The 13,005-nt window shown below is 50.0% G+C and overlaps 4 protein-coding genes across 4 annotated transcripts; 3 read left to right on the top strand and 1 right to left on the bottom strand.

Annotated features, from left to right (window-relative positions):
• Positions 1–253: 253 nt before the first annotated feature.
• On the top strand, positions 254–949 carry F5J12DRAFT_911553 (uncharacterized protein; the record flags this gene model as incomplete). Its single annotated transcript, XM_051749041.1, has 1 exon — positions 254–949. One exon carries the CDS (start codon positions 254–256, stop codon positions 947–949), a length of 696 nt encoding a protein of 231 aa, XP_051602065.1.
• Positions 950–3,376: 2,427 nt separating this feature from the next.
• Positions 3,377–4,873, bottom strand: F5J12DRAFT_717247 (triose-phosphate transporter family-domain-containing protein; the record flags this gene model as incomplete). Its single annotated transcript, XM_051741050.1, has 4 exons — positions 3,377–3,534; positions 3,609–4,009; positions 4,064–4,191; positions 4,241–4,873. The coding sequence occupies 4 exons, from the start codon at positions 4,871–4,873 to the stop codon at positions 3,377–3,379; spliced, it is 1,320 nt and encodes a 439-aa protein (XP_051602064.1).
• Positions 4,874–7,436: 2,563 nt separating this feature from the next.
• On the top strand, positions 7,437–9,733 carry F5J12DRAFT_815312 (uncharacterized protein). The gene is made up of 4 exons (XM_051745022.1): positions 7,437–7,984; positions 8,042–8,143; positions 8,204–9,609; positions 9,664–9,733. The coding sequence occupies exons 1-3, from the start codon at positions 7,538–7,540 to the stop codon at positions 9,362–9,364; spliced, it is 1,710 nt and encodes a 569-aa protein (XP_051602063.1). The 5' UTR covers positions 7,437–7,537; the 3' UTR covers positions 9,365–9,609; positions 9,664–9,733.
• Positions 9,734–10,187: 454 nt separating this feature from the next.
• Positions 10,188–12,995, top strand: F5J12DRAFT_969424 (uncharacterized protein; the record flags this gene model as incomplete). Its single annotated transcript, XM_051750060.1, has 9 exons — positions 10,188–10,698; positions 10,759–10,998; positions 11,052–11,243; positions 11,293–11,397; positions 11,449–11,717; positions 11,775–11,931; positions 11,981–12,146; positions 12,196–12,219; positions 12,271–12,995. Exons 1-9 carry the CDS (start codon positions 10,195–10,197, stop codon positions 12,993–12,995), a joined length of 2,382 nt encoding a protein of 793 aa, XP_051602062.1. The 5' UTR covers positions 10,188–10,194.
• Positions 12,996–13,005: the final 10 nt, after the last annotated feature.

Genomic DNA, 13,005 nt, shown 5'->3' with positions numbered 1-13,005 from the left:
TGTTGGTTACTGTGGATACATGTTGCAATTGGTACAGTACTCATACTTAGGGGTATATAAACCCACGTACTTTACCTTGTATCCTCAGTTTTTTGATAGCTTGCAACTCAGCTCATCTCTTCGCTCTTGTTCCCTCCTCCATGTGATCTCAGAAGAACTCACCAGAAGGAGTGAACCTCTGTTGGGCAACCATGATAGCTGAGCCATAGGGGTTATGACAAGTTTGGCCCATAGACTCCCCCTTGCACACTTCATGCCTATTCTATTTGAAGAAGTCACTGCACTCAGGCATAACACCCCCTCTACTTTTAACAGAGTTAATTCTATCAGCTTGAATGACAACCCCCCTCCCTTCATATCCCATCAACCAAAACTTCAGCCAGCACATCTGTCCCTTGAGCAGGATCAACCCCTCCTTAAACACTGGTCAGCCTCCACTCCAAATACAGATGACTCATCTGACTCTGACATCACTTCATCCAATATGTTCTCAGCCCTTTGTCTCTCATCATCTTCCCCCCCCAGCATCACTGCTCTCTCTGATGATAGTGATTCCAAGCTGTCATCAAAGCCATCCTGTAAGCATGTGTGGGAAACCCCTGCTGACAAACTTTCTTTGGATCTTGCACCTGCTTTGTTAACTTTCATTAAGCAATTTCAACAGGCACAGCAGGATAGGTCAGAGGTCAAGCATCACCAGCTGGAGTATGGATACTGGAGGACTTGCCAGAAGGCCACCACTCTCTTGGCCAGTCATGAACACCAACTTACTATGCAACACAAGCTGTTCACACATGAGGAGACAATGGCAGCTCAAGAGTTGGAGAAGATGAAGCTCACTGTCAAGTTGGAGGAACCTCATGCTCAGAACCTCACCTTGCAAAAAGGTGTAGCTGGCAGTGAGGATCAAGTCCCTTCATCTAGCAATCAAGATGTTTATCTGCTTTGAAACAGTGTATGACAGAATACTGATCATCATTTAGTATGCATCCCCATTCCCCCCCCCCTAGTTGTATTGCTATCCCCCCCCTCCCCCCCATGTATACATCTGCATCTGTATTCACATCTACAGTAGTATGTAGTAGTACATGAATATGGATGTTTGTCCTGTTTGTTATCAGTTTGTTATCACTTGCTAGATCTCTCTGTTGATAAGCATACACGCTTTTCGGCGGAGTTTTAATTTTAAATCGGAGCGTTATTAGCATTATCTACACATCTACCGTTTCCGGGTCACGCGCTTTTTCTGCGGAGTTCGAATCTCCAGTCGGAGATTAAATATTCGCCCACAAACTCACAACTCAACCGCACTTGAGTTTGCTTGCGTGTTTTTTCCACGTTTAACTTTGAGCGGCCCTATTCTACCTGAAAGAAGCTCACTTAAAATTCCCTGTTTCTTCCTACATCTGCGAAACTACCTGAGGGGATGAGCAGTGTATGGATGCCTCCATTTGGAAGTGACTTGTTGTAATGCTCCTTTTGTGCTTGGTAAAACACCTATTGGCAAATGAGAGGGCTTGCTCAAGTATGAAAGGCTTGTCAACAGCTGTGTCGTGTAGCTGTTTCCCAGATGTAGACCGACCAACATTCCAATACTCGTGTCGGAGTTCAGAGAGTGTCAAATCTCTTGAGGTAAACCTCATTCAAAATTAGATGACATTAGATATCTAAGTCTGACTGGTCCAATGATTCAAGCTTCAAATTGAATTCATGGGGGCGTCTGTGGAGATTCACGGCCAGCGAGGGGCCTTTCAGTATTTGCAGCGCCTTTTCCAATGCGACCCATCTTCTGCTAGTCGGGCCTGATGCGTTACCAGTAGTGAGGTCGTGCTATCGAGGCGCTTCTAGTGCTTCGATAACTCCACAGACGCTTCAGAAGATCTTACATAAATCCGTCGTCCACTTTAATACCACTCCACTGCATTTTTCCGCAACCAATCAAATGCATACTTTCCGCTGGAGCCAGTGGTTGCGCCGCCAGGGTTCGTGTCGTGACGCTCAGAGTTCCCCTATACTAACGTCCTTTCCTGTGTTTTAAAGCGCTCATATTTTTCAGTGGACCCCCCCCCTCCCAAATGCAACTCTGTGATTAGAAGATAATCCTACGCGATGCCAGGCCACCACGAGCATCGCTCCTTACACCCTCTCTGAGCCTGTCGGTATGGCGCCATGCAAGGTATCCAGTACCGCGCTACCGTGTGACACTGTCGTATCTTTTCTCCTCCCTTGACTTGGAAAAATAATAAGTGCTGCCCGCAGTAGCGGGGAAATAGGGTCCGGGCCGGGGGCAGAGACAAGGGAAGCAGTAACTAGGGGTCTGGGGAGTTGAGGTGCAAGCGGAGCAGACGCTAGGAGAATTTCGACAGGAAGTACCACATGAAGAGGAAAGTGGTCTCTGGCCCCCACTCTGGTAGACACAACATTCCGTTGACCGCTGCTCTTTTGAATTTCTATTTTGTTCACCCGTGGTGCCGCGTCAGTGGACCTCCCACAGTGCATTCTCCCCTCGAAAACGCGGAAATTCTAGAAGCGCGTATAAATATCACATCTGTGATACGTCCGACTCGGTCGTTAGGTGCTTCCAAGTATCCCCCACTGTACTATGCGGTTTTCTGACGAGCGGTTGACATGACTTCCCTGCTTGCTACAGCCGTGCCGAGCTCGGCGGCCAGATAGTGCGACAGCGTGTGAAGCATACCGCAAACTTGTGTTCCCGTTTCCTTGGAACCCAAGTGGGTACTAGGGGCGCTGAGTTCATTTCCCTCATCTATTGTCATAATTTGGCCGTAGCCCATGCTGCATTTGACGTGGCCCTCTTACAACGCTTGTGCGCTACACGAACTTCGCCGGTTCAGTCAGAAACAGGAGTTCAACCCAAACCAGCAGCAAGTATTCATGTACGTAACCAGAGAGCTAATTCTGAGTTCGCAGGCCAACTACTTAATAAGAACTTACTGATGGAAAATACCTGATGGCAACAATGACGTGGAGGTATTACGGACAAGGGATGCACTACTTAGGATATTTATATATGCTTGGCTTCCATCACTATTGTAAAGTTCGAAAATGTGATGACAACAAGATACAGCCAAAAGTTATACACAAAGATACATGTATGCATGGCCGCCAAAAACAATATATACCTATCCTAAAATCATTCTGGATTATTTACAAAGTGCCCAAGGGGGTATATCACACGATAGAAAGACTGCAGAGCACATGGACGAAATGGAAAAGCTCACGGAATGCAGATTGCAGGCAGTGCGATAGTGGCCAATGGTACTGAGAGTAGGAAAGGGAGGGCATAGATAAAGGGACAGTTGTTAGGGGATTGTGATTCCCGCCGGATCTATGACGCATGGCAGATTGTCTTCATTCATATCTTACCCCTTGCTCTTCTTTCCCTGTATTCTACAGCCGCATACCAAGCACCCCCTGCCAATGTAAGCATGATTCCCGCTGCATTTGTGAATGATATCGACAGATCAAAGATCAGGACAGCGAGGATGATTGATAACACCTGCTTCACGTTTGCTACATCCCGGAAACTGTCAGTAATTGTCCACGAAAACCCACATTACGCGAAACCCAGTGATCGGGGGACGTACCCGCAACTGTCATGCTTAGTGGTCCTGCTTTCTTGTTGGCCGTAAAGCTGACAATATTGAGTCCAAACGCGATCGCCCCATTCAGGGACAAGACAGTTGCCGTCCAGGGTGTCATCTCGTGCGCGCTCCACAAACGCACCCGATCGAGTTCACCACTGATGTGGGCAAGAATGACACACTCCACGAATGCTAGAGGTGCCATGCGTGTCAGAAGGTCGAGGGGATGCAATTGAAGACGCGGGGGAACGATGCAACGAAGTAGCGAGTTGGAGTGGTGCTGATGAGATAGTGATGGTGGTGATTGAAGGATGCTTGTAAAAATTGTCTTCATAGCGGCCAAGAATGTCCCGAGGACGGTCAGAATGAGCCCGGCGGCCGTGCAATAATAGTCACCATAGGTGCTAGAGGGGATAAATTGGTCAACTTGCTTCAAACATGACAGCGGCAAAACCTACGCCAAGCCAACACCGACAACAACAGGAACCAGTGAAGCAACCTTTTGCCCACCGCTTCGAGAGCCAAATAGGACCATCGAAAGAAAGATGGTAAATATAGGTGTCGCTGCGCGGACAACCTGGTGGAACTGAAACACATGTCTGGGCGATTAGTGGATGTGAAGGAAGTGAACTTACTGGAAGGGTAACCATTTCCAAAGATAGGTTACTGACGGCAATGTTGGTAGAGTACAGAACGCTAAAGGCGACCAGCGCCACATTGTCAGCATTTGAGAGCTTTGCGGGCGTATATATTCCAGTTTTCAGAAGGAAGATGCCGCCAACCGTGCCGAACAAGGCATGGATTGCTGTGAGTGTATACGCGAATGGGAAGTGAATTAATACTCCTTTGTTGTACAGGGTGAGCCCGAGGTTGAAGCAGAAATAGAGGACGAGCCAGAAAGGTTGCGAGTGGAAGAAGGGTTTAGGCGGAGACGTGGTGATCGTGATAGGCACGTCCTTTTCACTAATTATATGAGAAGCGGGTGTGCGGGCATGCGACGGAGAAGGGAGCTCCGATGGGAAGGAGCATGCATTGAGAGATAGCAGATTGGTGAACTGAGAGTACAAAGGAGATGAAAATGGGCTAGAGTTTTCTGGGACGTCCACGGTTGTTGCGTTGCGCGGCAACGAGGAATCGGCGGGTGTAGTGGATAGACCATAGTCAAAGTACGGCCGTTTTGGGCTCTTCTTGTCCTGGTTGCCCGAGGTGATGGGGGGATCGTTGGGCGACGGTGGTTCGCTCTCGCGAGAGAACGAAGGGCTCACCATCGGTGCGGGGGAGACATGTCGGGATGCAGAGACACGACTCTCGGGCAGTGAGGGTGAAGTATGATGCTTCTGCAGGATAACAGACATGGACTGAGATGGGCCATCAGGTTGGCCAGGTCTCTTGACTGCAGCAACTGGCATAGGTGTGATTGACGCTGAGTGGCGAACATGTCGGCTCGGAGTGTTACGGAAGGCATCAAACCCAGGCTCGTTTGAAGAGAGTTGACGCTGCTCTGCCTGGGTCAAGGACATTGAGTGCGTCAGGAGGAAGGTTGAGCGGGATTGAACTGGATGCAATGTGGCTATCATAAGGAAGGACACGAGTGGGTATTTCCGTGGAGTCTAAGAAGCTGCCTGGAATGAGTGCACAGGGAGGGTGCTGCGTGCGTAGAACAACTAGCCACCGTGAAACGCAAATATGCTGTCCCGGTCGCTGTAGAAGAAAGGAACGAGGGGTAAAATGAGGGACTGGTAGAAGGACTCTAATACAGAGATACAGGCCTGTGTCTCCACCTGAACAGGGACGGAAGAAAAGAAGTGTGAAGTCAGTGGATTGTGCGCCGTGGGAATCCCGATCGTTGGTCTTCATGTTCCTAGTCGAAAATCTCTATTCGGCCCCTCCTTCTCTGGGCTGGTTCACATGCTAACGCATCAATATTATGTCGACGGTTACCGTAACGCTCACTGCTTACTGTAAAACTCTCTATCTCCGAAACCTGACTTAAAACGGTCTGTCCCTGATTTTGTCATATGTACACACCCTCATCAAACCCGGTCTTGTTCTTACCCACCGAAGCTCTCTTTACCCATGTCATAGCACTTGCGGGAATTATGCGGTCGTTTCACGCCTCTTCTGATGGCCGCACCATGGGGTGAGTAAAGTCTTTCCTGACGGCCGAGATGTCTTCTTTCCTGCCGTGACTATATGTATTCTAGGTCGGGTGTGGCAATCCATGGCCACTCAAGTAAGTACCTCACGCACTGATCCGGAGGTCACTCTCGTCTTGCCTTCTTCTAACCCACTAACAACATTCCTGCAGGTCCCTTTTCCTGGATGCGAGGATTTCATCACGTAGCCGTATATGGATCCGTGCGCGCCGTCGTTGCAAAGAGTGTCGTGGGTGCCTTACCTGGACTCTTTGGGAAATATATAGCTCCGATATCGCCCATCACAATTCCATCCTCACCTTGATCCACCTTCGGCCAGGAGCTGCACTAATGAAGCTGATTTGATTATAGTGTGCCGCTTTCCACCTGAGCGAGAAAGTTGCGATGGACCTCACGAGGAGTACAAGGGAGAGCGGTATTGCAGGCCTGATAGAGAACGAAATTCAACAGGGAAAGAGGCTTGGCAAGCCTGGTCAAATTTTTGGGAGAACCTGGTTGCAATGTTTCTAAACAAGAACTCGAAGATGAAACATAAGGCTTGGCATGACTGGGGAACCGAATTACAGGGGCAAGGATTGGATTCCGTTCCATGGCTTGAAACTTGAAGTCCTACAAAGCTGACGGATAGCATCCACGCACTACCAATCGACGAGCAAACTTGCGCCCAGAGGGTTCGATACTTGCCCCTGACCGTAAGTGCAAGCTGGTCGCTATTTACTCATGCCGAACTCCGCCGAACTCCGGTCATGTTTCGATTGCGTCAGACCGGTGATTTCGGGGAGTCTGAGGCAACACTGACCAGTATTATGGGTCCCAGAATTTATCCGACGAGGTTTCTTCACTCACCCTCAAACCATCAGAGCCCAATACCTTTGGAGAATTTTACATAACACTGGGGTCACCGACTCGGCGCATGAGTCGAACTCTCGAACTTCAGATAAGAACGAAAATCTGAAAAAGGGAGGCGTCTCTTGCCGTCTTATGGCCCAATCGATGACAAGTGATGTTGATGTTATAACTTGTTATCAATGGCTTCGTAAACGTTCAAACTAGCTCGTTGCTTGACCCCTGATAAAAGTTGCATGAGACTAGTTATGACTGAGTTCGCTTCTCTCGATCGCACTACGCAATTATACCTCACAACCAAATGGCATAACTGAGCTACTGATTCAGAATCAGTAACAGACTGGTACCTGCCTTGTTTCCCATCCGAGCTTGACGTGTCAGAGACTGGCATCTAAAGTTCCAAATTCTCGATCCGAGCCGCAGCGGCTTGGAAGGAACGTTCCACATGGCCATGTCCACAAACGACAGATAAACTTGCAGGTAATTCGTCCGGCGGCCAGTCGGTCAGGGGAGAACGTGTCGCGACATCATCCGTACCATCGCCGGTGAGCAGTGGTCAACCTTTCCGAACCCAAATCGACGACGTGGTAATACTACAGGTGTGAGACAATCTCATTTATGGCAGTCACGGAGAACAAAAATTCTTCCGTGCAGTTGTGATACAATGGACACGGATACCATCGAAGGTCGGGACCGAGGTGGACCTGGGCCGACGGCCGTCATCTCGCACGACAAGCCGTGTTTTAAGGAAGTATAAAAGCTTGAGCAAGTAAAGCCCTCTGGTCCGAACGAACTAAATATTACCTCCTAACTCGCCTCCCGTTCAGTCCCCTAAGCTGACATAATCAGGGTGCCACTCACAGATGAGGCGTGGGAATAACACTACAAATTAGTCCGTTCCGTGGCAGGACTTTCGAGGTTCACCCTTAGATGCCTTCCACGACGCGTCCAGCGAAGCCGGGGCCCAGTTCACAGCCCAACGGTCTAAAGAGATACACAAACGACACGGAAGTCGTGTCTAATAGAGTGGCCAAGAAACAAAGGGTGGATCAAACATCTCCCGGCTCGCACTCCGGGCGTGATTCTCATCGAGACAATAACAAGCGGCGGAAGAAGAAGAAGAAGAAGGTACCGGTCGTAAACCAAAGCGGTCCCTTTGAGAACAATCCCATCCCTGCGTGTCCACACCGACAACCTACTTCAAAGACATCGTTGGCGCGCAACGTGATCATACGGTTCTCGTCTGCGGCACCTGAAGTTGACTCGTCCTCCAAGGGCGTTTCAAAGTTACCAACGCCGGAAATGCCCGCGGATGCCGTACAAGAGGTGAAAGACGACGCGGGTGAGACAACAGATAACCCTGTTGTGCCTAGTCTGGTAGGCGGCAATCACCAGATTACAGCCTTGAGGCTTGATACGTATGGCGCGACACAGAATAAGGAAGCTAACGATTCAGAGTTTGTTGCCCTACCCGCTACGGTTGCATTAGAGACTAAGGTAAAGCAACTGACACAGGAACTCGCAACGACGAATGATGTATGTTCTCCCTTTCCATAAACGTTGCTCCCGTCATGACACGAACGTTTTATCTCCAAGTTGTTGCTATCCCATCAAGCACTGCTCAACCAAGTGCAACAGGCCATTACTTGTCAAATATGCCTAGAATTCATGCACAAACCATACGCCCTCTCACCCTGCGGACATCTCGTGTGCTACGATTGTCTCGTCCAGTGGTTTAAAGCGCCACCACCTGACGATCGACTCACCATTCCTGTTACTTCACGGAAAAAGACTTGCCCTCACTGTCGGGCTGTCATTCGTAACCGCCCCATCGAAATATGGGGTTTCAAGAACATCGTACAGTCCGTCTCAAAGAGCAACCTCGTTCGTAACCAATCTGCTGCTCCCTCTGATCCTCCAGAAAACCAGAATTATAACGCTGATCCCTGGGCTAATATCTTTCCAAGGATTCCCCATGGTGGCGATGACGTCCACAACCCTGCTCGAGGCGAGGATGTTGGCATGCTTGACATAGAGGATGGTGGGATATACCGCTGCTTGACTTGCATGCACGAGATTTGGAATGGTGTCTGCACGGGCTGCGGATGCGAATATCCTGGACACAGGCATCACGAAGATGACGACGATGTAGACCTAGGGTACCTCGTCGATGACCCCAGCGCCGAGGAGGTGGATATGGATGACGATCCCGGGTGGATGGGTTTGGAGGTTGGAGACGCTGATGACGTGGATGAGGCGGATTACGGTACCCAGTTGTTTCCATGGCATTTTTTGGCCGACTATGGTTTGATGATGGGCGCTATGCCCATTTTTGATGAAGATGAAGATGGCGAGGATGTTGAAGCAGAGGGTATCTATGAGTATGAGGAAGACGACGGTAGTGATGATGAAGAGTACGAAGGAAGCTTTATCGACGATGAGGATGCGGATCGCCCCCGGATATACGAACTTTCAGACGACGAGGATGCGGAGCGCCCGCGAATATACGAAATTTTCGACGATGCAGATGGTCACGACCAGTTGCTGGAAGGCCACTCGTATCCAGAGGAGGAAGAGGAAGATCCGGTTCCTCTACCCTCTCGAAGGATACGCAACCGCACCATCGTCGTACCCTCAGATGACGATGATGAACAGGAAAGTGATTTTGCTCCACGAAGTTTCGGCGGTGGTCGACCAATAGCGGCCATATATTCTGATGGCTCGGACGTAGACGATGATGATAATTATTCATATTGATTCTCGTCAAAGCTTTCCGCGGGTACTTTCACTGTGCAGTTTAACATAAGAGTACCAGGTATTCAGTACTTTTACTCTTCATCGCTTCTCCGACTCTGTACCGACGTCTGTCCAATTGCGCTCGATTTCGATCATAGGGCATTGCAATTGAATAACGATTCAAGAGCAAGCTGGCCGGAGTCACCCTTTGGCGAACGCCCGCTCCTCGCCCCAAGACGTCAAATGAAAACCATGTGCTGACCAAGGCAAGGTCAGTCATATTTGCACCGATGTACTTACTCGAAATATACCATCGGGAGGGATAGGAACTGGGAGGTAAGTAGATCAGGTAAATCAGGCCATGAGTGGCAAGTTATATAGTAGCCGCCCCTTCGTGTTAATATTAGTATCCCACCCGAGTCACGGCGTGGCGCGCACTAGGTTGGGTCATGGTCATAGCATGTTCGAGTGTATACGAATTGATGTGAACCAAGATTCCAAGTGAAAGTCGAAATTCACGACGGGAAATGTTTTGCTGTAGTACGTTGTGTAGATCCGCGTCTTTCGCTTCGGAACGTCGATGACGTCTTCCGTGACATGGAATGGACTGATCTATCCCCCTATGCATCGCTTTCAGAATTCCAGTACTCATAAAGTTGCACAGATTCCACCCATTTTACTCAGCCCCGGCCCGTTCGGTATACTAAGCAGGTGAGGATGCAAAAATACTATAAGGTCGTCCGACCAACAACCTGGGATGACACGACGATTCAACGAGCAGCACACCGAACTTCAAGTTGGGATCACGGCATTAGGCTTTGTCCTCGAGTATGCAACGCACCAAGGTCTCAATGGTTTATCGACAAGGTCCTCGTAACGCCTTGTCTGTGCGTTTAGCGAGAGCGACGGCCTCGCCTGAACAACGTGTATCATCCATCCACGTCTTCACCACGCACACTCGTGCTCATGCTGTGCAAACGGTCCCCGCCAGTTCAGTCGTGCATAAGGGGGTACGCGTGCAGCTGCATTCCATTCTACTTCACACTCATTTCCCCTACTTCTCTCTCATCGTTCTTGAACTTTTTTGTTCACTTGACAACTCATCCCTGCACACCACCTGTTTTATTGACCGCTTCAAGCTGGCCGCTACCCATCATACCCAGGCAATGCGATCCAGGTCTAACAGGGCTCACCGTGCTTCTACCAGTCCAAATCCGCGACCTCAACGCTCTAACACGATCCATTGGCTCTTTTCTTCAAACCTCCCCCATCGAAGAAGTTCAGCAGCCTTCAGTGCGGACATCGGTCGTAGGAACCTTTTCGGGATGAGCGAGATTTTCGGCGTCCTGATGAATGTACGTCTGGCCGATATCTTGTCGTAAACGCCGTCTCACTGCTATTACAACTACTATCAGCCCTCTGAGACCGTTCGTTCCTTGACCGAGTCAAAGCGCCTCCTGGAGGAGGCACGCAAGGAGATTAAGGAAGAGCGTGAACGCTCCCAGCTGCGGGCAAAACATACGTTTACCCGTCTGCCAGGATTCTTTCACAGAGAAGCCGAGATACGTGCTATCGATCGTGCACTGGGCGGTGCGCCGTCCTTCACTGTCGTTTTCGGCGCAAGTTCGGTTGGGAAGGCACGTCTCAGACATCCAGTGCTTTCCATATTACTGGACTAATCGGTAATTGATCCCTTTGTATCACACAGACCGCGCTCATCCGGGAAGTCCTTGCGAATGACCGATATCACGTCCTGCATTTCGACCTGCGCATACCGGGTTTCGCCGACGTTTTCAGCCTCTACATGAGCCTGAGTCAGCAGATGGAACAATACTTCGAGGAAATTGCAGCCAACTTGCCGGGGTTCGAGGAATTCCGAAAGGAAGCTTGGGGTTTCAAAGTGAGTGGCACAGAATGGAGACGATGTGAAGGAGATTGATTGCGCCCAGCACGATCGTCTGAATGTTGAGCGTCGGATTTCGGAGGCTCCCGTCGGAAGCATTGGGTCTCAGGTCCGGACAAGCGATGTTGCTCGACTCATGGAACTATTTCAGGTAAGAAACAGATACATGTTGCGCTATAGGTTCTCCCTGACGATGCTTCAGAGTTCGTTGCTGAGGTACGCCGAGTTTGAACCTCTTGAAAGCTCCGAACTCGCCCCAATTGGGAAGAAGGGGTCAGACGCGTCTTCGGACCAGACACAGGTGAACCATCCTTCGGCAATATCCAAGTTTTTCCATCGTAACGGTAGAAGGAGCTGCGATGGTGCACGAGAGATGTCTTCAACTGCTGTCAATTCTAACCCACGAGAAAAGGATCCTGAGAAATTTGTAAAGAGAATGCCGGTGCTGTTTTTCGACGAGGCTCACAGACTGTAGGCGATACAACATTTGTCACTCCGAGCTTCAACGTTGATCGGGTATATGCGTAGACCAGCACTGATCCAGTCTGTGGACACCATGAGGTGCCTACTCGATTCTATGCTCGCTCTCACCAAGCAGGACAGGCTGTGTCACGTCATCCACGCGACCAGTGATCCATTCTACCATACCTGGCTGAGGCAGTTGAATGTGATGCAGCACTGCAAAGTATGTCTTGTTCTCCTGTGTTTGTTCCTAATCACTGGAATGTGCATAGATCATCACCGTTGGCGACTGCTCGAAGACGGAAATGCGTACATTTTTCTTTGAACGTTTGCTGCCTCGTGTCCCGGAAACGCTGCGACATGCACTGTCTTTTGAGCTGCTCTACGAAGCGTTTGGCGGGAAGCTGGCCCATTGGCAGGATTATATTGATGACTACGGTATGAGCACCTGAAATGTTAGATTCATCCGCCCTCACAAATATTGCAGTGAGCGCTGGAGGTAACTTTGACAGTACGTTGTTGCAATTGTCTCGAGCTACAATGTACTGACAGGAGAACGTAGTCAAGCAGAGTGCCCACTTCCTTCAAGCACACGCTATTCTCAACCTCCATATCATTCACTCCTCCCAAATTTCTGGTCCGCCCGGACAAGAGCCTATCACACCATCGACCCCTGCTCCTCGGCCCCGCTCCAGTGGTCCTGATGCCCTTCACGCTGCGTTGGGCCCAGCAGGGTTCAAATCTTACTCATCCGCTCGCGAAAGCGGTCTGGAAGACTACTCTGCTGATTTCAGCGCCATGCAACTTCTCAAGGTCATGAGCAAACTTAGCCAGCCTTCCACGACGCACCTTCCTTATTTCCTCCTGTGCCGTGAGATCGGCGTTCGTGCAGTCGACGGTATGGTGAAGGGTCGCGTACTCGACCTTCACTGGACAGATCCCGTCGGATTCAAAGACACCAGTGACCAACCTACCATCAGAGAGCCGGCGTCACCAGTACCTATGACGACGCGGATGATGAGCAACAACTCGTATATTGGCGGTGCAAGCGGCACGGTGGGCGTCGAGTCGTCCGAGGATGGTGAGATGGTAATGGTGAACCCTATCAACCTCTCCACGAGGGACCTCGGACAAATCGACGAGGGCGACGAGCAGGAGATCGTTGGACCGCGTTTGGTACCGGTCACGCCTATTATGCGCTTTGCAATGCGGGAAGTCGTACAGGAGTACGAGGACGTACGGACAGTCTCGGAATATGCTTCCCTGAACGATCCCGACGAGTATTGACATAGACATC

Source organism: Pisolithus orientalis (assembly GCF_024613125.1).
Source record: "Pisolithus orientalis strain OTSU chromosome Unknown F5J12scaffold_7, whole genome shotgun sequence".
Classification (NCBI taxonomy): Eukaryota; Fungi; Basidiomycota; class Agaricomycetes; order Boletales; family Pisolithaceae; genus Pisolithus; species Pisolithus orientalis.
Note: the sequence above shows the minus strand (reverse complement) of the source record. Positions and strands in the feature narration are given on the sequence as shown.

What these genes read in the sequence shown, in the direction of transcription:
- F5J12DRAFT_815312 (XM_051745022.1), top strand. Translation starts at nt 7,538, where the DNA reads ATGCCTTCCACGACGCGTCCAGCGAAGCCGGGGCCCAGTTCACAGCCC. An exon ending in ACCCTGTTGTGCCTAGTCTG is followed by an intron (nt 7,985 to 8,041) that starts GTAGGCGGCAAT and finishes GGCGCGACACAG; the next exon opens with AATAAGGAAGCTAACGATTC. An exon ending in AACTCGCAACGACGAATGAT is followed by an intron (nt 8,144 to 8,203) that starts GTATGTTCTCCC and finishes TTTATCTCCAAG; the next exon opens with TTGTTGCTATCCCATCAAGC.